The 26,051-nt window shown below is 32.8% G+C and overlaps 1 protein-coding gene across 4 annotated transcripts in view; it reads right to left on the bottom strand.

Moving 5' to 3' along the window:
• The window catches only part of LOC142333871 (putative elongation factor 1-delta), a 39,136-nt gene extending 22,595 nt beyond the window's left edge, over window positions 1–16,541 (bottom strand). The window contains exons 1-4 of one of the 4 annotated variants that reach the window (XM_075381451.1): window positions 16,418–16,541; window positions 15,265–15,376; window positions 12,978–13,280; window positions 5,521–5,607 (exon numbers count right to left, since the gene is read on the bottom strand). In XM_075381451.1, coding sequence (XP_075237566.1) covers window positions 5,521–5,607; window positions 12,978–13,280; window positions 15,265–15,354 — 480 coding nt within the window. In that variant the 5' untranslated portion in view covers window positions 15,355–15,376; window positions 16,418–16,541. Of the gene's footprint in view, window positions 1–5,520; window positions 5,608–12,977; window positions 13,281–15,264; window positions 15,377–16,376 lie in introns of all 4 variants that reach the window. The other 3 variants (XM_075381460.1, XM_075381467.1, XM_075381477.1) reach the window with 3 other exon arrangements.
• Window positions 16,542–26,051: the final 9,510 nt, after the last annotated feature.

Below are 26,051 nucleotides of genomic sequence, written 5' to 3'. Positions count from 1 at the left end.
TTTAATTGTTAATATCTTTGCAACCACTGGTTTATCTAAATGTTATTAATAGAAAAAAATCAGCATTTTGTGACAAAGAAAATGACGCCTTATTTATTCAAATCCATTCATAAATAACCAAGTTACGACAAAAATTCTTAAAGCAAGTCACTAAATCAAAAAAACCTGTTTTCAGTTCCTCCCAAATAAAATTAAATAACTTGACACAATCTCAACTGGAATAATTTTATAATTTTCTTTGTCATAAAATGCCTAACATTTTTAAACCAGCAATTGCAAAGATATTAAAAAGTTGGGTTTAAAAACTTTACATGGCCGCCATTTTGAAATGGATTGAGAGATAAGGTTCATTATTTTCATTCGAGTAAACCTCTAGGTACTCTAGCAGAATATGAGATTTCAGTTCAATACGATTAACCAATCCTATGAAATAAATATTTCTGTTAGAAATACAAAATGATGGATAGCCTGTAAAACTAAACATTTCCAAACATCTGTTGAGAGTTTTTACACCTCATTGTGGGGGACACCATCCCCTGAATTATTGAAATGATTTTTATAACACCCTATATGTGTTTAGTGTTTACCTTAAAGAAAAAAAAAAAATGATCCCACTCATAACATTCTCCAAACTTTTGTAATGCAAGTGCTTTTTTTCATTGATGTAGTTAAACAAGGTAATTATTTTCTTTGTTACAACTTTTAGGGTGTAGGGTGAGCAATTTTATTTTAATTGATATAAATTTACATTAATAAAATTGACACAAATATATCTTAAATTTTTTAATAAAATCAGTTCAACCATCTTAAACAGTATGAATAAGAAAAGGTTACTGTTAAGGAGATTAATTTAGTGTAAAATTAAAAACAACTTTTAAACCAGTACATAGTGGACTGTTAAAGCTAATGTTGGATTGGTAAAGCTAACTAAAACCTGTAAATAAGATCTCAACTTCATGCTTTCTTCAACTCATGAAGAACTGGCTTCTTTGAAATATTATAATTAAGATTTAATGTCCATTTATCGCATTGCTATTCTTTGATCATTAAAATCAATAACATTTAATGTTTTATTATTTTTACTTTAATGTCAGTTTATTATCAATCAACACAAATTTGTTAAACACACAGTGGTCTTATGGCATGAATGAAATAGTTTGTCATTAATGTACTGCCTAGATTGCTACTGTTCTATTCTATTGTGTTGTTTTTTGTACATTTTTTAAATGGTGTTCTTGAAGCAAGTTTGTTGTAACACTAATTTAGTCCTACTGATTAGTTCATTCATTATTATTACCTTATGCTCTTTAAACACTGTTTAATTTTACGTCTTATTTATTTATTCTCTGTTACTACGTCAGTTCAAATTTAATAAATTATTTGTACACGTGTTCTTTTAACAGATTATTAAAATATTATGAAAAATTGCAATAATTTTATAACATGTTAATAATTTAGAATGTAATTGAACATGATTCTCAACATAACAGTAAATAGCCAACCCCTCGGTTTTACAAGTCATATATAATATACCAGCGAACAATTATACCATGTTTCAAAACGAATATCAGAGTTTTAATGCTATGTAATGTTTCTAAAGTTACACATACAATGATAAATTACACATGAAATGAAAGAGCAACTCACACAGTTTTGGTTGTGTGCAAACTGTTTCCAGTACCTTCCCCTTGAAAGTGTAAGTAACAAAGAACCCCAAAACAGTACCGTGAGGATGAAGACTTTATCATGTTGTATTTTTCATTAACGTGAAATGTTGATTCATCACTGAACACTCTTAATGAGCATATTTGGAGATCCGAAAATCCTCATGAAGTATGGCAGTGTGAACGATACCCCCAAAAACTGAACGGTTTTTGTGCCGTATCCTGATGGCAAGTTTAAAGGCCGCTCTTTTTTATGGAAGCAAGTGTGTCTGGAATGAACTATCTTGATATGCTACAACTATGGCTCTTTCCTCATATACTATACAAACCACAGTACTTTATTTGGCAAGAAGATGGTATGACTCCTTACTGGCATAATGATGTACATTATTAGTTGAATGAAATTCTCGATCGCTGGATTGGTCACTGGGGACCAGATGACAGGGCTTGTTTGTCGCAGCCTTATGTGTATTTACCCCATTACCACTGATATACCTGACTTGAGATATAGGACTAAATTAGCTGTCATGTAAGTTACTCCAGACTTGCTGATTGAAGTATGGGAAGCTCTCTTATCAGCTTGAACACTTATAAGAAAAACAATTTGACTTGTTCTTTCATTTCTTGTACAATTTATCAATATAAGTAAAACTTAATAAATATTAATAACTTTTAAACCCTGATAATGATTTTGAAACACTGTATTTGTTAAATATAAAACTAACATCTTTACCGCATTAAATCGATCAGAATTTTTTTTAAATTAAATCTTTTTAAACACTCAGTTTAAAATGTAAATTTAAGGACAAAACTTGTCATATATATTTTCTGTTAAATATGCATATAAAACCAACATTATGAAAAAACTAAAAAAAATAAAAATCTATAGGCACAACTTCAATCATAAAAAAAGATAATATACTGATTTTTTTTTGGGCATTCTAAGTTAATAATATAGCATAAAATCTTCATTGCATAGTGCAAAAATTTATTGTCTGGTGCTGGAAAATTAATGTTTCAGTAGAAAACTACACAAATTCACACTGTAAACTTAATAGATAAACTATTTATCAATAAAATTCTTGTCTACCAACTATTTAAAATAAAATGATTCTATCTATCTGTTAAGTTTAGAAATAAATGTAAATTTGCCAGTAGTATAATCAGCATGCTACATGAATTTACAATAGCAGCTTTATGCTAATACAAACTGTTCACGATTATAGAATCCATGAACCATAATACTAACATTATTCCTAACACAACCTTATTGCTATAGGAAGAAAGTGAAATTATAACTGGATTCAGATTTCACAAATTTCTGACACACTGATTTTTATTGAAAAATGTAAAACAATTTTTGAAGAGCTGATCTCTAAAACTAATATTAATAATTTAATATAAAACATGGTAAAGAAAAAAATTAACTTTATTCTAACTCCATTTTATACATTTTTTCCTTCTTAGAATTACAATAAACTGAACATAATCTTTTTTCTTAACAGTAAAAACATATTTTAAACAAAATATTTTCTCAAATAATAGAAAAGATATCATTATGTTATGATTTTACATAGCAAAACTAAAAAAAAATTTAATATCTTTATGGATATTCAAGTGAAACAAATTACAGTACAATTAAAATACTACTTAATCATTAATTGTAATTGCTCAAAAATGTTCATATATTTATATTTCAATAGAAAAAAAGAAAAAACTGGTAGCTAAAGTATTCGATTAATACAAGGTAAGAATCTGTTTGCAGCTCGGAGTTCTCCTATAATGTAACTGAGATGTAATAATGAAATTAGATTACAATTCTAGTTGTTTAAAAAATTATTTTTCTTTATTTTCAGCAGTTTTCATAACGCATATTTTATTTATTACTTATCCTTCAATGGTATATTTAATAAAAGTAGATACAAAAAGTTATATATATTACAACACACAAAGATAAAAAATATTTTGAATAAAATATGTTTTTTTAGAATATACGAGGTGCGACAATAAAGTAATGAGACTGATTTTTATTTGCAAGATGTGGCAACCCTGCAGCTTGTGTAGGCACATCATCTTTGACCTTGGTCTATAAGCTACTTCTAGTCCAAGCGGCACATTGATGCAACTGCTCAGTCATGAGTTGTGCTGTAATAAGTGAACACGTGTTTGTGTCTCTCACCAAAGAAATGAAACCGCAAAATATTGCGCAACAGTATGCCATTTCTTTTTGCATTAAATTGGGTGAAAACGCAACGACAACTTATGGTAAGCTTCAGAAGGTTTTTGGAGAGGAGGTTAATGTCAAGAGCTCAAGTTTTTCGGTGGCATAAAATTTTTAGTGAAGGCAGAACGAATGTTGAAGATGAAGACCGCAGTGGACGACCATCAACCTCACGGACAGTTGTCAACTTGACCAGGGTGCGTGAAATCGTACGATCTGATCAAAGATTATCCGTGAAAATGATTGCAGAAGAAGTCAACATCAATCGAGAAACGGTTCGTCTAATATTAAGTGAAGATCTTGGTATGAGAGATTTGTGCAAAAATGGTCCCCAAAAATCTCACACAACAGCGAGAAACACGGAAAAATGTGGCCGCCGATCTGTTAGAGCAAACGGAAATCAATCCAGATTTGTTGAGCCGTGTTATCACTGGTGATGAAGGTTGGTTTTTTCAATATGATCCAGAGACAAAACGCCGAAGTTCGCAATGGTGCTCAAAGGGATCCACACTCAGACCAAAAAAAGCTTGCATGTCAAAGTCAAAAGTGAAATGCATGTTTGTGTGCTTCTTCGATTCCAAGGGAATTGTTCATAAAGAGTGGGTGCCTCCTGGACAAACATTTAACCAATATTTCTACAAAGAAATTTTAGAAAGACTTCGTAAACGAGTTCTTCGTGTCCGTGCCAACATTGCTGATAATTGGATTCTGCATCACAATAATGCGCCATCCCATACTGCTCTGTCAGTACAGCAATTTTTAACCTCATAACAAATTTCAGTACTACCACAGCCACCTTATTCGCCAGATATCGCTCTGTGCGACTTTTTAGTCAAAATGGCGGTCAAGGGACATCATTTTTAAACAACACAAGATGTCCAAAAAGCTGTGACGGGATCTTGGAGGATATTACAGATGATGAGTTCCAGAAATGTTACCATCAATGGCAGAAGCGCTGTAATAAGTGTGTGCAATCAGAGGGAAACTACTTTGAAGGAAACAACACTAAACATGACTAAAACGGAAGCAACATTTTTTTCACATCAGTCTCATTAGTTTATTGTCACTCCTCGTACACATTCTAAAGATATTCTTTTGAACACATTAAAAAATAAGAGAAGTGTAATTACAAGCTGAAAAACCTAAAGCCAAAGACTCAAGTCACCATAAAAAAAAGATAAGAGTACAGTGGCAAGGCAGGCATCATTATGTATGAACCGATTTGGCTAGTATCAGAAATGCCTAATTAAAATTTCAACTCAACCATTTTATCATATATTTTTATTCAGCTTCTGTTGCGTTTCAGATAACATACAAATCATTAACAAAAAATCTTACGTGAATTAAAAAAAATGCAGTTTAAAACAGAGCACTAAACAGTAGGGGAAACATGTTTAGATAACAATTTAAGTTCTACGAGTACTAAATAATAAGTGTGCCATTATAGGTACAAAGTTAACTGACTTGTATTTTGAATAACCATATACCACAATCATAGTTGTGATTCTTACTATATAAAGTAATAATAGCAAATTAACCAAAAACATCAAGATTAGCAGAAAAAAGCAAAATTTTGATTGGAAATAAAGGCAAGGGCACTGCATAAAGCAATCAATTATAATTGATACTACTCACACATTCAAGTGAACTCTGAATATGTTGACGTGCCTTGGCCACTTCTCCAGCCAGTGTGTTTTTCATAATAGGATTGTTAGAAGAAACCTGACACCAAAGAAAAACAAAATTATGAACATGCAATTAAATTAAGATTTCTTTTACCCATTTAAAATAAGTAAATTAGCCTTCGACTGTACCATTTAATCATGCACCAATGTTTACTTTCAATGTAATGTGTATAATTTGTTAAAAAAAAAAAAAAAAAAAAAAACTAATATTATATTAAACAACAAGTATATTTTAATATTTTGAAATGTTCACTTTTCCATTTTAAACCACTTCAAAATATTAACAGAAATTTTTTTGCTACTAGCGTTTGAAACCAGTTTCAACTGTTGCTAAATGCTGTGTAATCTGTGCCTTTTTCACTGCAGCAGAATAGTAAATATTATTGTTTGAAGTTTTCAGTTATTAATGATTCGATGAAAATAATAACATCATTTTATTAACAGTATTAATTATATAAGTCATACTCATAAAGTAAGGGCCATGTGGTCAGTAAAAAAAATTAACTTGTGAGAAAAGGTTTTTACTTAGTTTTAGTTTACTACATATCTACTGCACTTTTCCACAGAATCACTATTCAGTTCTAAGCACTTTTTGTAACGCTGCACCAGTTTCTTTAAACCCTTTGCATAAAAGTTCGCCAACTGGGAATTGAACCAATTGACAACTGCATTCATGAGTTCCTAGTCGTTGTCCACCAAGCCACTTTTTCAAATGAAAGAAGAGGAACTAATTACTAGGTGCAAGGTTGGGACTGTATGAAGAGTGGTCAAAATGTTCCGAATGAAAATCTTGGATCTTCTTCTTGGTTAAGGTAGCAGTGTGAGGACGCATATTGTCATGAAAGAGAATTACACTGGATGATAGTTTCCCATGTTGTTGATTTTGGATTGCATGTCTCAGTTTGGTGAGCACTTTGTAGTACATACATATCAGCTACAATTGTTGATCCATGTTCCATGAAACCAACCAAAATGAGGCCCTTTTCATCCCAAAAAACAGTACAGACATTTTTTGAATAGACTACAAAGATTGCTTAAACTTTTCCAGTTTTGGAGAACTTGAATGGCACCACTGCACTGACTGTTGTTTCAATTCTGCGTTGGTGTAGGATAGATCTTGTTGCCCGTAAGCATGTCAAAAAACAAATCATCTCAATCTTGTTGATAGCAGACCAAAAACGCTTGCCCACTGCACATTTTTTGCTCTTTGTGTTCATCGGTGAGCACTTTCGGTATTCACCTTGCACACAATTTGTGATATCCAGGCTTTTTTGTGACAATCGTGTATAGATGTGCGTCCGATATGTGGAAATTCATTAATCAGAGCACTAATCGTCAATCACATTGCAATTTTTGGTTCACTTGTTCAACAACTTTGTCGGTCTGAATATTGGACCTGCCAATCTGCTCTTCATCATGCTCATTTGTGCAGTCATTTTCAAAGTCTCAACACCATTGGCTAACCTTTCCTTCACTCATTATTGTAGGTCCATACACTAGGCACAAATCAACGATGAATTTCAGCAGAAGATCCTACAGCACAAAAAAATTGAATTACAGCGTGCACTTCACAACTAGCGGGAGAAACGATGTCACAGACATTGCAATCTGCATTTACCAGCATGCGAACGACTACTGAATCAAAACAATTGCAGTAGCTTCATAAATAGCCAATAGATGAGCCTGCATGCGTGAAACTGTGTTCAGACCTGCTAATATTAAAATATAAGCCGACAGCCCTTACTTTATGAATATGCCTCGTATTTCCATTAACTCAAGTTGCAGGTTTTAACTAAAACAAAAAGGTAGTAAGTAGAAAGAACCACTTCTCGCCACCATAATAAAATTTGTAAACATTTTCTAGCCAGAACTCATAAGTTTTAAGTTTGTTTTTATACCACTCTTTTAAAGTCACTGTAAAGCTAAAGAAACACCATTAAGATAAAAAAAAATTTAGTAACAGAATAAGTTCATAAAGTGACAAAATACATGAAATGAATATATAAAGATTTAATCCTTTTACTGTCATAATTTATCACACAACTCAAATCCAATCATCTGTCATGCTTGATGTAAAAATATAAATTTTCCATTGAAACGAGTAAGCCTCCTTATAAAAAAAAATCTAACTTTGGCCTCTGTTTGAATTCTTAAAAATGATTTTAAACAAAAGTTTCTTCAATTACATTGGTTTTTATATTATTTTTAATATAAGTCATTTTCACAAACAAATATAATTTGCAAAGAGAATTTTCTCTTATCCATTTCAGAAATGAAGGAACTACCAATATTCGTAAAAGCCCTTTACAAAATCTGTTTTAGTTTCATAAGATGTTCTTAAATTTTTTTATCAAGGGAAGGAAGGTCTGCAGACTTATGAGGAAATTTTAAAACTAAACACAACTTTGCTTTCAATAATATAAGTTGATGTAATTTGCATTAAAACCAGTTTGGATAAAACTGTTTTAAATGGCTGAAATCTCATTTAGATTGGAATATCCAAAAAGTTTTAAAATTACAAGAAAAGGACAAAATACAAACTAAACTTTTATTTATGAAGTAGTAGAAAATTATCCAAAATATCCAAAAATTTACAAGTTTACTAATTAAACACTTAAAAGATTTTTTCTTTGTTTTAATGAATAATGTGAAGCATTAACTTCTAACTAAATAGGTACCTATTTATTAATCTTTCAGTTTTATTTATTTTTTTTTTTTACAGATAATTTCTAATGTTTTACTTTTGATTTGGTTTCATATTAATTTTTCAATAAATTGCTATTATTTTGTACATAAAATGATAGTACGCTGTTTGCATTATACTAAAAAAGGTATGTTGTATCAAGCCTATCTGCAATAAAAAATGCATCTGCTTTAACTGTAGAAATGTGTTCTACATTAAAATACTTCCAACTTCAAATTGATTCTTAGTACTCATCAGAAAAAAAAAACAATAAACTGCCAATGAATGCAGCATATACTCATTGTATGTGACCTATATTGCAAATAGAGTTTCATTGTAGCAGCAAATATGTAAATTCATATATTTTTAGTTTTTATTTTCACAAGTAGTTCACTGCCACTAATTTAACACAATTTAATGATATAATTATTATTACTAATAGATATCTTCTGTATCAGTTACCTACATAACTAAATCGACATAATCTTTATTTTATGTTGCATAATATTTGATAAAATTAATAAACAATTTTTTGCAAGAATGTAAATCAATTGTATACCAGAAATATAAAATTTAGAATTTATAGAAGTAGCGCTAATAAAAAAGAAATCAAAAATGGTCTGTAAAACCACCCTGAACGAAACTATTTAATTAATAGAAATTAAAATTAATTACTCAAAATGAAAATGTTTAGAAAAAATGATATGAGTAATATGCCAAACCAGCAGTCCTTCACCAAAAATACTATACAACCCACCATAACCAAAACATACCTAATGTACCACCACCAAATAAAAAACTATGCACTTCCAAAACATTTTTAGTTCAGAAACTTTTATAGACATACTAAATTCACTAAGGTTTTATGTATAGAGATTTGATTCTTTAAAGAAAGAAACAAAATCCAAGGAAGACAATAATCTAAAATTACAATATTAATGAAGTATCTTTTATTTTAAAAGTTATGACTCCAGATTTAGAGATTTAATTATGACATTTTCTAAAGATGTATTAGGTCAAACTAATTAATTATACATTACACACCAAATGTTTTATTAACTATCTTAATTTAGGTATAAAAGAAAAAAGATGTTTTCATTATGATTTTATAATGTATTTTAAGCAACTATAAACTGAACTTAAGCGAAAAAATAATATCAACTTCTAATACATGCCACACTCATACATAACAGCTATAAAATTACTATAGATTTTTTTTTTAAGATAAAACAAATGGTAATTGCAATCTAAACGTTAAAAGTAGGCACATGTAGAATATTAATATTACTTATTCAAGCCCTACAAACTACATAAAATGGTTGAAGTTAAACATTTGCAACAGTAATATAATCACAAAATCATACCAGTTATAAAAATTAATTACAAAATAAACATTCTCCAACATAAATAATACTGATAGACAAAAAAAAACTTTTTTAATGTTTCTCCAAGTGTGATACCATTTCTTGAATTGCTTTTTTTGCGTACATTAAAGATCTGTAAATACAATTTTTCTATCGCCCTTAGTTTTAAATAAATTATACTTTTAAAAAAAACTAAGGAAAAATATAGTTAGTTAAAATCTGTAAAATTTGTAATTTTTCATGGCGCATACCTGTTAGAATGATTTTGCTGATACTTTTCTTTTATAAATAGCCTCAGGCACATCCCAAATTAATGTCCAACAATAATTGGCAAGCATGTTAGTATTCCATTTCCCTTTAAAGCAGCTTTCCATCACCAAAATATCTTTGTGGAAATACCATGTTTCACTTACGTCTCAAAGGTTGTCCAGATGCAAGTGGAGGAAATTTATTTTCAGACATATTACATACCATAGCTCTATATGAAGTAAAAAGTTGATTAACAATATTGTGGTAATTGTCGGATTTTTGTTTGCCGAGAAAAATTTTGCAAATGTCTTTAAATGAAGCCCAAGTTGCACTTTCTACATTATTTAACACTGAGTTAAATACATCATTTTTGACCAATTCTCTTATTTGAGGACCAACAAATAATCCTTCTTTAATTTTTCCTTCACTTACATTCGGAAATTTCTGCCTGATGTACAAAAACCCAGGACTATTCGTCTTCACTGCTTTTACAAAATTTTTCATCAGTCCTAGCTTGATATGGAGAGGGGGTAAAAATATTTTTTTGGGTACAACTAAGGGCTCATGACCAATATTTTTCCCATTTGGAGTTAAGGCGTCTCATTTCTTCCACCCTTTGGTAACACAATGTTTATCTCTAGCTCAGCTGTCCCAATTGCAAAGAAAACACATGTACTTTGTACAGCCTAACTGCATACCTAACAAAATAGGTATAACTTTCAAATCACCACATATGTTCCAGCTATGTTTTTTATTATTTATTTTTTCAAGAACGTCTTTCATCATTTCGCATGTTTCTTCCAAATTAATACCATAAGAGATTGGTATCGAAGGATATTTGTTGCCATTGTGTAGTAGAACCACTTTTAAACTATACTCGGACGAATCTATGAAAAGGTGCCTGCTCTCTATTTATGAACTTGTCCTAAGTTCAACATAAGGTCATCAATATTTGTGCAATAAACCAAATTATTTTCACCTGATAAAGTTCTTTCTGTCGGCTTTGAAAGCCTGAAATTTTTGTATATTTTTAAAGTAAATTTCAACTTTGCAGTCTTGATCCTAACAGTTTAACTTATTTTTTTGATAAATTTAAATCCCTAACCAAGTCATTTAATTGACCTTGTAATATAAGATGTGGCTTACTGGAAGATAATTCAAAATCAAGTCATTGTTGTCTTCTTCAGTACTGCCTGATTCTTCATTGCTGCTTTTAAAACATACATTCACACACGGCTCAGGAACTGGAATAATTTCACTGCGAGGTACAGGCCTGATTGCAGATTGCAATGGATATTTTACAGTATGTTTAGATTTAGAAATTCCAGACACACTTGTTAAACAAAAGTAACAATCAGTTGTTACATGATTCTTTGGTTCACGCCAAACCATAGGTACACCAAATGGCAAGCCTTCTGTGTATCTTTCAGTAATCCTCTTAAATATACAGAACAATTAATGAATACTATATGAGGAGCCCACGTCTTATCCTGATCACCAATTTTACATTGCAAGTACAAATGATATGTTTTGTTAATTAAGAGTGTAATGTTTTTTTCTACTTGATTTTACGGTAAACTCGCCACATACATAACAAAAGGCATCCACATTATTTTCACAACTTCAAGGCATTATGACACTGCACTATTAACAGACTTAAGACAGCAATAAGACTGAACAAACTTAATTCATTCCTATATCCAGTGCATAATACAAACAACACAGCTGTGTTTCCAGCTACATGTTTTGACCTGCACAGACACGATTAATCTTGTCCATGAAGGCTCACTTTTCAGTATTAGATATGATATCATAATATGACACTATGATATGATTTAATTCTTGATCTATTATTGTTTATTTATAGCTTACAAATTATGTTAACAAAGTTAAACAATAAAAAATGAGCTAACAAAACACAATATAGGAGCTTAAAATGCTAACTACAGTTGAAAAATTATTTTAAAGTAAAAAAATTTTTCAAAAATGGTGGGCGATAGAAAGATTCTGATTTCATATTAGTTTTCAGCACAAAAAAAAAACAGATTAAAATCATGTACTGTATGTTAGGAAACAAAAATTATGTTTTTCAGTGTAATCAATGGTAATGAATTTCTCAAGATCATTAATCCTAAACTCTTAATTTGCAACTTTTAAAGAGTAGAAAATTTTATAAATGTCTGAAAATAAATCTTATTTATAATTCACATCTTTTTAAACTTCATAACAGTACCTCCATTTTAATTAGGATGTGATTGAATGGACTGTATATCAATACACTCCAAAGGCTATTCTGGATGGGTAAGAATTTATTTAAAGGAAAGCTAAGCCTGTTTGTACATGGTTCTTTAAAAGCTGGAGGAGCATCGATCTGTTGAATCATATTTGAGCTTGAAAGAAGAATTGCTTATTAATACTCATACTGCTCCTATCCAGAGAAAAAGATCACAATTTCTAAGAAATTGTAGGAAGGATCAGCAGACTCTACTATCTGAAGGTAATTTGAATCAGTTTTCTTGATTTCAGAGTATGTCTCACTTGTTGCATCTCTGCGGGTAGATTAACCCATTTTTATTTTCATCAGTTCCATGAATTTGACTAGATATCCACTGATTCTTTAGCATAAACCAAATAGACAGTAAAAATCTCTTCATGGTTGTTATCGTGCAGTTGACTCAACTTAAGAACCTATGTAGATACTCTTATTTCTGGTAGCAGTAGAAAATGCCTTGACTGGGTAAAACCTCCTACAATCCCTTTTAACTCGATCATACGGACATGCTTTTTTTTATGCTACAGGTAATGAATAGTAATCTGCTTTCGATATGTATAGTACTAGTTCATGCACTTACATGGTATTAATAATTACTGTTTGGATGCTGAAAAGTATAGTACATATGTGATAAAATTTGAACCATATTTATCTTAATGTTCTTTTCTTTGATTTCCTGATTTCTGTTTATATAACGAAAAAAAAAATGAAGAAAAAGTGAATTAATAACTATGCACTACAATCATATTTATAACAGAATAATAATAAAACTTACAAAAACAACAAATAAAATAATTAAGATACCAGAATATTCTTAAACACTTAAAAAGTGAACTTACCTTATTTTCTTCATTCTTTTTCTGCACCATTTTTTTATTCTGTTTGTTTCGTTTTGATTCTTTAACTTTAAAGCGTTTATCCTTTTCTTTATCTTTCAAATTATTATTTTGAATTTGCTTATCATCAGATGTTGTTATGAGGATAGTTTTTGTTTCAGGAAGTGGAAGAGGAGCTGAAGGAAAGGCTACTGGTGTAGGTTCAGCTGGAGGAGAAGGAGGCGGTGTAATTAATGTTATTTCATTAACAGGTGGTGCAGGAGCAGTCTGTTTCACTGATATAGGTACTCCATTATCAACAAGCAGCTTGCAAAGACAAATATTACATTATAAATTTTAGAAAGAGTAAATGGGATAAGGGCAGTTAAATACAATAATTACTTACACCATTTTAATCTATAATAAACCACAATCTACCAAATTAACACTAATTGTAATATACAGACCACAAATGATTTTATATAAAAAATGTTTATTTTAAAGTAAATAATAATAGAAACAATAAAAAGAATAGTACTGAAATTAAATTTAGTAAAAATGAAAAAAAAAAATAAGTATACAAGGTAAAGATATACAAATATAATTCAAGCAGTATAAAGTTTCCTCAATCTTCTGCGTCAAAAGGTTATTCTAGCAACTTACTCTTTTTCTATTTAACTTAACATATTCTTACTATGGTAGATCTACATTGGTTTTATTGGCATCAGTTTAATACCAAAGGATTATGTTAATACGATCAGTTTAATGCAGTCTTATTCCTCTAACTGCATGACCAATACACTGGATTTTTAAAAACTGAGTAAATATCTCATTTTAAAATAAGTACTACATTTCTTAACATTAAAATGTCTGAAAATTATTAATTTTAACTTTACTATGAAATATTTACATTTTTGGGTAAGTTTTTAATTTGTGATGTTTTCGTAAAGTAACCATCACAGCTGACAATTTTGCCATTGTGTGATGTCATTTTGATTTTTTGTTTATAATAATAAATTTAGACATAGTCATGTCTGATCCTCGGCGATTCCAATTCCTTGGAATTTTACTGGCAGGTTTTACAGGTGGTTTGCCATTCCCTTCCCAATGTGGTTAATTGAAACCCAATCACCAGTATCCAGTCTACTACTAAAATCCATATAAAAGTAACTGCCTTTACAAGGATTCAAATCTTAGAACACCCGACTTCGAAAATCAGCTGATTTTGTGATGACGAGTTTAACCACTAGGCTAACCCGGCAGGTTAAATTAATAATTTTAAGCATCTATGTTAAAATTTAAAATTATGGTAGTGAGTTTTTTTATATTACTATTATATTTTCCTATATTACTATTATTCTCATATTTATTGATTTTTAATAGCGTTTTTATTTAATATTAGTTAATAACAAATATTTATGCATTAATTATTTTTAAAAGTTATTTTTTTCGTATTGTAACTCAGGAACCTGAAGATTTTTTAGTTATTTACCTAGAGAAAAAGATCATGATGCTATTCCTTCCCCTCATTATAAATAAAAAATCATAAGCATCAACATTTTTACAAAACTTACTGTAATTTGAACTCTAGAAATATTAAAATTTGAAATAAAGACGTCAAATTTTTGGACCATCAAAAATATTTACATGTTGATAAGTTATTTTTATATAAATTTTTTACAATTAAAATTAATTTTATTATAAATAGATTTTTATAATAAATCCAGTTTGTAAAAAATTAGCACTAGGAAATTTTGAACACCTGCATGTAAGAAATTTGGAAATTAAACCTGAAATGCTCATGGAACCTACTAATTATATTTGATTATTTTTCCTGGTATCACCTATAGTTTTTTGGGTAAATAACTTTAAATAGGAATATTTAATTGTGGCAGAGATAATTCTTAAGCCATGACATGATATTTACAATTCAGTACAGAATTGTACCCATTTCTAGGTGTACAGGTTTGCTTAAAGTATTTTTTAATTAACAAATTTTAATACAATATAAACAAACCCTCAGATTAGGCACATTCTTGTAAGAAAACTTACAGAAAATGTAATGCAATGTTGAAGTATACAAGTGAAACTGATTATAACTAAAATATATTTTTTTCACAGAAAGGATCTGGTAAAAATAAAAGGTACATTGTTACTTCACATCTCAGCTAATACTAATTTCTTCTAAATAAATGTTCCTTATTAACAGAACCCCTTCCTTCCTTCACTTTATTTACTGTATCTAAGTATCAATAATCTTTTAATTAAAACAAAGGTTGAGTATATCTCCTTTAAATACAAGGGAACTCACCTTAGCTAAATTTTCAAAATACTGTCGCTCAGCTTCGTCGTACTTGTACTTATTAAACCAAACTTTCTCATGGACTAATGGTGATGTCATATTCAAAAGATGAAAGAGAGAACTGTAAAATGAAATAACTACAATTCAGTTTCACCTTTGTCAATAATCAATATATATTACATAATAAACCTTACAGTATAAATTAATAATAGTTTTCAGTCATAACTGGCAAAGGGCAAAATTAATCAATAAAAATTTTGGCAAATGTACACTCGTCATTACTTAATAAATATTGATTTTGTAAAATACACAACTCTAACTAAAATATTAATAATTAAAATAATAGTAGAAAATTAAAAACTAATTTAATTTATGTGAAATATGGTTAAAAAATGTAAAAAAAGGTGGCAAGCATGAAATACCTCATAGCAATGGGCAATCTATAATTGGCTATATATAAAAAATAAATTTTACCAAATTTTGAATTTCTATGGATCAAGCTCCTCAAAGAGTTCAAATAGAGTTAATATGGCAATATAAATTTTATAACATCATTATCAATATTTGTTCCCTCAGAATATACACCGATTTCAATATATATAATTATTCTATTCATACAAGTTAACAAAAAAGAAGATAAAATAGTCAATCAGAAACAATCTTTCCAAGAACTACTGAATAAAACCGGCAGGATCATCTCGGACATGACTAGGTATGGAACATAAACTGTACCGACTGTAAATCAGACTTTGTGCAACACTTTTTCATAAATGGAATCTAGTTTAAAAACTCTGAATGAATTAAAGGAGAAACGTGCTTACAGGCTAACCTGCACAAACCTGTCATTTAACTACCACGTCCTCACTCGTTAATGGTGGTATACAATCAGATTAAATTTAATAACACACAAAAGCTCAATACCATTTATATGCGAATATTAATTACGCATAAATACGGTGGACAACAAAACCCCTACAAATTTTACGGCAATAGGTTAAATAATGTCAACAACACGTGTTAAAATACAAATCACAGATATAATACACAAAAACAGTAGTAATTCATAATAAAAAAACAGAATCATAAAATAGATTTAATAAAAAATTATTAAATATTCTTACTTAACAATATAAATGTATTTATAAAATTAAATATTGATTACCAATTTAACACCAATAAAATTTACGTCAACAGCACACCTCTGCCGGATGAAAGGAGAACTTTCAAAATTTATGTCATCAAATACATTGATTCTACAATGCCACCAACTGCAACATTGTGAATTTTTTGCAATAGACACATGAACTTGACAACAAACTATTATATCAAGGTAAAAATCATTGGAATAAAACTATGTTTCGTAAACCTGTAATATAAAAAAAAAACGGATATTCATCTTGGCTTTCGATCAAAGTAGATGAAACATCATACTAATGATTATTATAGCCAGTTTCGAAATTACCTGATCAATAGATATTTTCCTCCATACATTATTAAAAACTGTTTATTTTAATTTATTTCTTACGTAGATACATCGTAACACTAGTCATGTCATGTTTTCATTGTTTTTACAATAGCATTTTTTCTAACTTTATCTTTCACAGTAAACTTCCAATATTCTATATTTCTTTTTTTTTCAATTTTTAGCATCTTTATCTCTTTGGCAAGGTGAATCTTGAATCTTTTTAAGTATAATAATTGAGATTGCTGTATTTTTACTAACGAGAGTTAACGAGCGTTCATTGAATGTTGAGGTAATTTATCTATGATTATCCTGAATTAATTGAACCAAATATTATATTGGCAATGAGAGAAAATAAAATTTTATGTTATGTATACTCGTCCCATTTTGAGTAAATATTTTCAAAACTTTGTACAATATTTTTCTTTATCATCAATTTAAATTACATAAAATACAACAGATTTTGCTAAAACAAGATGCTAGTTTTGGATTACAAGAAATCTACATTTGCATTCAGAACAATTCATGGAAATTTCAACTACTCACTGAGGTGCAAAATACTCGTATTTGGGAATAGAGTAAGCAAAAGATCTGTTAGTATTATAATAAGAGAGAAAGTTCATGAACCATGACATATAACCCGTCATAACCATGTTTACACTGGCAAGAGAAATAACTGAAGCAGTTATACATATTTTCGAAAAAGAAGTGGTTTTATTTTCAAAAAAACACTTACCAGTGATTCCATTTAATCAAGTGTTAAAACAAACTGCTACAGCATTAAAAATCACAAAAATGTATATTTTAGAGTGTCACAAGAGATTATCATAGCACATCAGGGACAATTGACTCACTGGTGTGCAATTATGTATTTGGCTCAGTGAAATCCCTTTCATCTGTGGTACAAAAGGTTGCCTCTTTCTTTTTCTGAGGGTAATGTTGTTAAATATATAGCTGGTCTCTACATACCTTGAGATGACATGACATCTTCAAAGATGTTATAAGCTTATGTTAATAATAGTGCTATGTAACTGTCATATAATGTGTCAGTTACAATTGTCATGTGCAATCATTAAATTTATGGTACTTAACCTGTTACACTGCCACATAAGGTAATCTGAGTAACAAACTGAAAAATTATTTAACATTCAGTAGTGAAGATGTACATAATTGAGTTAAGTCCCACAACTGTAATAGTTGAAGGTGACCACTCATCACATCCAAAAATGAGGAATAACAGACAGGCATTCCATGCCAGGGTTACTCAGGAATATGAGGAGGAATTAAGGAATTTAACTGAGCCAAACATATGATTGCGTATCAGTGTGTTAAGCTCACTGAAATGCTGGTGACATTCATTTTCTTCACCACAGGGACGGTTGTATAGTGAATGCCATTATTCTTAGTAAATCTGATTGGTGCCTCTTATACCTCAGATGGATTTTACTATCTTTATATCCTAGGATAAGCAGTGTAAAGCAAAAGGTTAATGTTACCCTTTTCTGTGTGAAACAGTGTTATATAAAATTAAAACAGTTATAAAATGAAAGAAACTGAAATTCTTCTTGATGATGATGATAATGAAGAATGAAATATTTTTTTCTTTTAATTAAATTTGTTAAAATAATAGTTGTAAAATAAAGGTTGTTAACAGTGTAACAAATTATGTAATTCTTTTAGAAAATCTGATAAAACAATAACTTTGTGAAAATAGTTAATAATAAAAATGAAAAATTTATAAAAATTAATTTTTGAACACAAAAACTGAAAGAAAGAGATTGTAGGAATATGTGTGTTAAACAAAGACATTGCTCTCACTTTTTGAATGAAAGAAAGAAATATTAGAGGCACAGAGTTAAGGTAAGCCCAACTATTCCACCCCTTTCAGCATTCAACGTTGAAAAATGCAAGAAGAAGGAAATGAAAATCAAATAATCCTCTTTATTACCAGACGAAGGCAAATTAGGGTATGGCAGGATATCAAAATTACATTCCTTTTCTGTAGGAATCAATATTTGTAATAATTTCTTTCAATTGTATGTTTACACTTTGATATGACTTTTCCACTGATTTGGTATGTTACACAATGTCCATATAGGATGTCAGTGGGTTTTCACCTCCATCCAGAAATAAGTTACATAAATTATAGAAATAATAAATCACAAGCTTGAACAAAAATAAATTAATTACATTTTTACTTCCTTATACAAAGTAAAGGAAGTATTGTAATCGTAAAAATTTCAGTTTTCAAATTTTGACGAAAATATCCATATTGACCATCCTTGAATCCATTTTGACTAGTTTTGGTATGATGTTTATATGTATGTACAGACATCATGCCAAATCTCGCATAACTCAAAAATGATTAGCTGTAGAATTTTGAAATTTTGTATTTAGAACTGTTGTAACATCTAGTTAGGCACCTCACATTTTGCTTACAATTGACTGGACCAAAAATGTGTATATAGCCAGACCTCTAAATAAGTGGGGTTTCAATTTTGAAACATTTATATTTTGGACTTTTTCTTAACTGCAGTAACAAGTTCTCGTTTAGAGCTTTTCAACAATATTCCATAAGTGGTACTTATTTTCATTTGCTCCAGAGTTATAGCCAGATAAAATTTTAATTAATGAAATATTTGGATCTTAAAAGGGGAAGGATTGATTGGTTCGAATCGATTTCATATACACATATTTCTTTTTAACTTTTTTTTAATTTAAATATATCGATTTATTAACTTCTGATTGTAAAAAAATTGTAACAGTAAATAATAATAATAACCCAGGGGGAGATCCTGGGCATGAGGAAGGCTCTATCCTGTAGATATACAGGGTAGGTGGTGTTCTTCAAAGGCCCACCCGCGGACCATAACAGGTACTTTAAATCCAATGCGTCTGTTCCAGATTGGGCAGCGTTTGGTCGGCATCTGTTTTCCATGTCAGGGACGGACATTTCTAGAGGTGTCGGAGCCTTGCCCGCAGGAGCTTATCCTGTTACCCACTTGTTTTGAAAATTAATGGAGTACAACGATGTGAATATATATCGGCGCCTCACCTAAAGGTACAAGTAACGACTTCTGTGGCTTCTGTTGTGGCTGAAGTTCAGTCACCCAGTGCTGTAGAATCCCAGGATAGGAAGCGGTTTAAATGGATAGATGAACATAATGCCTTCCTTTACCATACCTACCTAACTATAACAAAAATGGAATCGGACATGAAACCGTATAGTGTTCCGCTGCACCAAGCAATGGTTGAGAAGTTCCTTGAGCTACGATGTAAGTCTGTCCAAAACATCTTGGATCAGCGCAGATCCCTTTTTAAGTCTAATAGGGTTCCTGCGGATGTAGTGGCGTTAATCCGAGCTGATGTTTCTATGGACTTAGGGTTGTTGTCCAGCTCATCTTCAGATGAAAGTGCTGTAGAAGAAGCGATAAGAGCCAACAATCCCCTCTCCGATCAATTTGCGGAGAGCGAGATGCTGTATGGTGGTATGGATCCTCGGCCAGACAGCGTATACCAAGGCTGAGAGTTAATGGCGGCACGAGAAATATAGTGGGCCTTATTAATGAGATTCTTGAAGAAAAAGTAAGATTAGTACGTTCCATAATTGAGCTCCATGAGTTAGTGTACATCGGTGCGATCATGGCAGTCAAAGCGAATAGCCAGCGAATCGTCGCTCCTGCAATGCGTAAGAGTCCACCTTGGGAGGAGAGACTGTGTAGGAAAGTCGATAATAAGCTGAGGAAAGAGATTGGTCGTTTGTCCAGTTTTTTAACATCTGCTAACCCCAGTGGAAGGATCCAATCGGCGGCGGAGTCGATAATCCGAACGTATGAGAACCCGGAAAACACCACCGGCTATGAAGTCCTGGATTTGTTAAAGACACGATTGATGGTACTGTCATGTCGGCTACGGCAATATCGGCAGAGTAACATGCACCGGGAACAAGCTCACTTATTCCGTACCAATCAAAAGGAGCTGTATAAGCAGTAGCAAGTTTCACCTCAGCAACAACCTCAGGCGAATGCGTCCCTAGTAGTGTTGAGGTCTTGGGTTATTGGGGCCCGCTTTGGTCATATTCCTCACAGCATAACAGTGGGGCAACGTGGATCCGTGAAGAACGAAAAAGAGTTGATAGAGTCCAGACAATCATTTAATCACTAGAGAAGATGTACAGGAGGCGGTTAAGAAACCCCATAATTGGAAGGCGCCTGGTATTGATTGAGTGCATGAGTTTTGGTACAAGCGCTTTTCTTCTGTTCACAAGTATCTTGCAGAATTTTACTACGCCATCTTGCAAGATGCAAGTCTAACCTTTTTCACCCAGGGGATGACCTATCTGATCCCGAAATCTTCTCCTGCGACGGCAGACCTATTACCTGTTTCCCTACAATATATAAGATTTTTACTTCTGTCCTCACTGCAAAAATCAATAAGCATCTTGAGAGACATCAGATCTTAGCTGAGGAGCAGAAAGGGTGTCGTCAAGGTAGTAAGGGCTGCAAAGAGCAGCTAGTGATTGATAGCGTTATCTCTGTAACGGCAAAGAAGAGTCGGAGCAGCCTATATACTGGTTATATAGACTACAGGAAGGCCTTTGACTCGGTTCAGCACTCCTGGATGATAGAGGTCTTCCGTCTGTACAAAGTCGATCCCGTTGTCGTTGAGTGCCTAAGTGTCGTTATGGGTAAGTGGTGTACAAATCTTTTGTTGACTATTCCAGATAAGAACCCCATTAAGATCGGAGTAACACAGATCAACCAAGGCATTTTTCAGGGCGATTCCTTGATCGCTCTATGGTTTTGCTTAGCGTTGAACCCTCTGTCTTTCCATCTTAAGAGTCCAAGAAGGGTTTTTCTCTTGTGCAGTACAGTTTTAGCCACCTCATGTATATGGATGATATTAAGCTTATTTCTGACACTGAAAAAGGGGTCCGGCAACTTGTCAAATTAGTCGAGAGATTCAGTGTCGACATATGCATTAGTTTTGGTCTTGACAAGTGTAGGGTCAATGCCATGAAGAGAGGAAAATGGTCGCAAATTGAGGCGTGTGATGTGCCGCAGATGGATGCTCCTGCACTCATGAACGCAATGCAGTGTGGTGAGACATATACCTTGGTTTCCTGCAGAATATTGGAATTAGCCATAGTCGAGCGAAAGAGGCCCTTATATCTGGCTTCAAGAGTAGAGTAAGAGCCGTCATGAGCCGTTCCCAGTTGAGTGGTTCTAATAAGGTAAAGGCTATTAACATATTTGCCGTTCCGTTGATTTCCTTTAGCTTTGGCGTGATAAATTGGACGCTAACAGACCTTGAAGGGCTTAATAGAATGATGCGTGTATCGTTCACGTGACACCGCTCCCATCACCCGCGCAGCTCCGTCGAGCGGTTTCACCTGTCCAAGAATAGAGGAGGAAGAGGCGTTGTGGATTTGCGGGAGGTTCATGCAAAACGCTGCTGAATCTCTGGAAATACTTTCTAGAGAAAAGCCAGTCCAGCTTGCTCCACGGGATTATAGTAAAAAGTAACAATAATCTAACTAATCCCACTACGCCTTAGTGATGAGAAATTCCATCTCCTTCAAGATACCTTCTCCGAGATCAGTGTGATGGATAGGTGGCGTTCGAGGGAGATGCATGGGAGGTACTATGCGGCGCTTATGGATGAAGCAGTTGATCGGGATGCGTTTGTAGCCTGGCTGGAGTATGCCGAGTTGTTTGCTGAGACGGAGGGCCTTGTATTTGTTATTCAGGACAGGGTCGTCAGCACACTCAGCTACAGAAAGCATGTCGTTAAGGATCCTGCTGTAACCATTGACCTGTGCCGTCATTGAGAATCGACCAACGAGTCCATCGAACATATCGTTAGCGGGTGTCAGTTTTTAGCTCCAAGGGAATATACAGTCCGACATAACAACGTGGCAAAGATGCTTCACCAGAGGCTCGCTTTTGACCTAGGTCTCCTTGCCGTTTCAGTCCCGTATTTTAAGTATACTCCTCAGTCTGTATTAGAAGACGATCAGTTTAGACTGTACTACAATCGTACTGTTCTGACGGACAGGACAGTGGAGCATAATAGGCCAGACATCGTTCTGACCAAGAAGCAGGAGAAGATCACCTTCCTGATTGATGTCACAATCCCATTGTTCACCAACATAGTGAGGAAGTACACGGAAAAAATAGTGAAGTATAGGGATCTTGCAGATCAAGTCAAGGAGATTTGGGACCAGGAGAGCGTAATGGTAGTTCCGGTGGTTTTGGGCGCGATGGGAGAGATTCCACGTTCTCTGCATGATTCATTAAGAACCATTGGAGTACCAGCAAATCTATTCTGACCAATGCAGAATGCTGTGTTGCTGGATACATGCCGCTTCGTTCGTCGGTACGTCACAAGCTCGAGCGATAAGATAACGCCTGTTATTGGGGGGACGATCAGGTAAAGCTGCAGACGGGAGACAATGGCCGTTAACATCTGGCAGTACATAAATTTTCATGTCTGGTATTTTGTCTTTCATTCATATATCTCACCGATAGTATTCAATAGTTCACGTTCCCATACACAAAGCATGTCAGAACAATAGTTACAGCTCCTGCGTCTTGCCTTTGGGCCGGCCAGGATGCTTCTTACTGGGCTTGCCCAAGAGAATAATAATAATGCCCTGAGGTAGATAATTTCCACGTCCGGAACATAACATCTACATTCCACGTCTAGGGAGGAAACAGGTGTACTTATGTACAATACATATAGCTGGCTAACGGGGCTCCGAGTAAATTCCTCGGATATGTTACTCTTTTTGACCTGTTTCCACCTTCAGGTCACCAGACGGACTGGATTTATTTGCACCTGCAGGTCATGCACAACTAAACGATTTGGAAATGGACTCATACCGTATTTAGAGCTGGTGATGTGGCGGCCAGGGTCAATGTTATTGCAGGTGTAACGGAGACCCTTCCTTTGTCCACATGCCCCCTGCGATGGCAAGCATGTAGCAATGGTGTCCATGTATGTCGGTGCATCGGAGCTCTGAAAGCTTCGGTGAGTAGGAGCCTGGAGTTAGTGCAGAGATTGAGCATCCGCTCTCTGCCAGGACATATGCCGGTTCCACCGGAGTACCGGCTCGAACCTCTAAGGTTAGTAGCTCTGGAGTGGGAGTGTACCCCGGCGGCTAGCCTTGCTACAGAAGGGATCAACGCACATGAATGTTCTTGAACAATCAAACGTGGCAGAGGGTGCACGTAAACACCCTCGTTTAGAAACCGCCGATTCGCCACAAGCGAAGAGGAAAAAGGGTAAGTAGACGGATAGGATTAGAAAAGATGCTGATAGAATCAGTAGAGATTTGAAAAACTTTGTGTAGAAATAATGTTCCCAAAGATTTTTAATTATTACGAAGAAGAATGGTAACTTCCAAAAGGTTAGTCCATTCTTAATCGCTAGAGAGATAGCTAATTGTGCTGGTGGTCCTGTCCAGGAAATCCGGAAGACTTTTAATGGATTGCACGTCGAAACTATCAAAAACAGTCAAAGCCAAAAAGTCCAGGCATTGAAGAAGATCAGTGAACTTGCGGTTTCTGTGCAACCGCATAGCATTCTTAACACATCTAGAGGAGTTGTTTTCATCAGCCGCCAAAAATGCATCGCTTGCTAGTTTAGATCAATAGCAACGATGCTAACTGCACCAACGAAGGTTTCATCACCTGATGGAAGTCGGAGAACGTCATTGGCAACAGAAAGAGAAGAAGATGCCAAGTCCGAGGCCTCAGACACACTATCAGAAGTTGAGGCCGTAAGAAAAATGGAAAAACGGTGCAAGAAAGGATGGCCGAAAGGAACGCCTAGGCGTTAAAAATTAGGATTCGAAAGTGAAATGGAAATCTGAAATTATGAACCTTTTTTTTATTTAAATGGGACGGGGCTAATGACCAAACTAGTCGATGCCCCTAAAAACCTCAAAAAAAAAATACAAAAACAAGGAATTAAAGAAAATATTAAAACAAAAATCAAAAACTATTAGTGAAATAAAATTTTATGTACTTTTCATTTTAATTAAAAATGTTTACAATTATAGGTTAATAATTATTAATAAATCAATATATTTAAATTAAGATAATAGCTAAAAAAAGTATAAATACATCAGTCAGATTTGAACCGATATATTAATAATTATATAAATATTTGATGTTAATAAAAACTAATATCTTAGCAAAAAAAAAACTGTCCACTTTTATTAAAGAATTGGAGGATCGTATTTCACTGCAGCAAAAATGTGTGTATGTAATTTAATAGTTGTACAAGGAAGTCATGTAGTGTCCACATCAGATTTTTTGATTTACCTATACATGTGGATCATTACCTCAAATTATGAATATTGAGAATAGAGAAGAAATTCAAACTGTGGATCTAATGCAGATGATGACTAATGCAATTCCAGAACAAGAAGCCATAATCATGAAATTCTCAACTTTATTCACAAAATGATACAAGTGTTAGCAATGAGTACTTTACAGATGGTCCTGGTGATACAGAAAAACATTTGTTTATCAGTATTTAATCCACAACTAGATTCAGTTAAAACAGTGTTTCTTTAGCGTGTACTGGAATAGCTGCAATCTTGTTTCCTCATGGTTGTATAGTTCGTAGTTGCTTCAAAATACATGAAATTTACATGAACATTCTGTGTGAAGTTTAAAGGTAATCAGTAAAGAATATGATGTTATTCATTCCGCTAAGTTTGATCACCAGGGATGAAGCACCCATGGCAAATAAGAATTCTTTGATGTGCATAAATCGCCTATTGAAAGATAAAATGGGTACTTAGTGCCATTTGATGGAAAGATTATCATTTTAGTAGGAAATTTTCAACAATTGTTACCTGTTGTACTTCACGCTTTAAGAGCTACTTCAGTACAGAACTTGATTAAATTTTCACCTTTGTGGTCACTTTTCAAAGTATCCAAACTTAGTAAAAATACAAGAGCAGTAATACAACAAGGAAAACCTGGCAGTTCGCCAGAAATAATGTATGGATGCTAAACAGAAAAACATCTAATCTTCTATGCACGACAATCTCACCTAGCTCAATCTGAACAATGTAAGCATCCTATACATTTAAATTACCAATTTTAACCATCTAACGAGATTGAATTAGTAAACATGACAACAGATCTCTGATAACAACCACAATCTTTGCTGTTCACAAGAGTTCTTATGATCCTTCCAGAGACGCTTAAAACTGACATAGTCAGTTTTAAGCATCCCAAGAAATCGGACCGGATCTTGGGAGCTGTCCCAAGAAATCGGACCCTCCGATTTCTTGGGAGAATCATTACTGGTGTGT

Source organism: Lycorma delicatula, chromosome 1 (assembly GCF_047948215.1).
Source record: "Lycorma delicatula isolate Av1 chromosome 1, ASM4794821v1, whole genome shotgun sequence".
NCBI lineage: Eukaryota > Metazoa > Arthropoda > Insecta > Hemiptera > Fulgoridae > Lycorma > Lycorma delicatula.
This window is presented reverse-complemented; position numbering and strand designations above follow the sequence as displayed.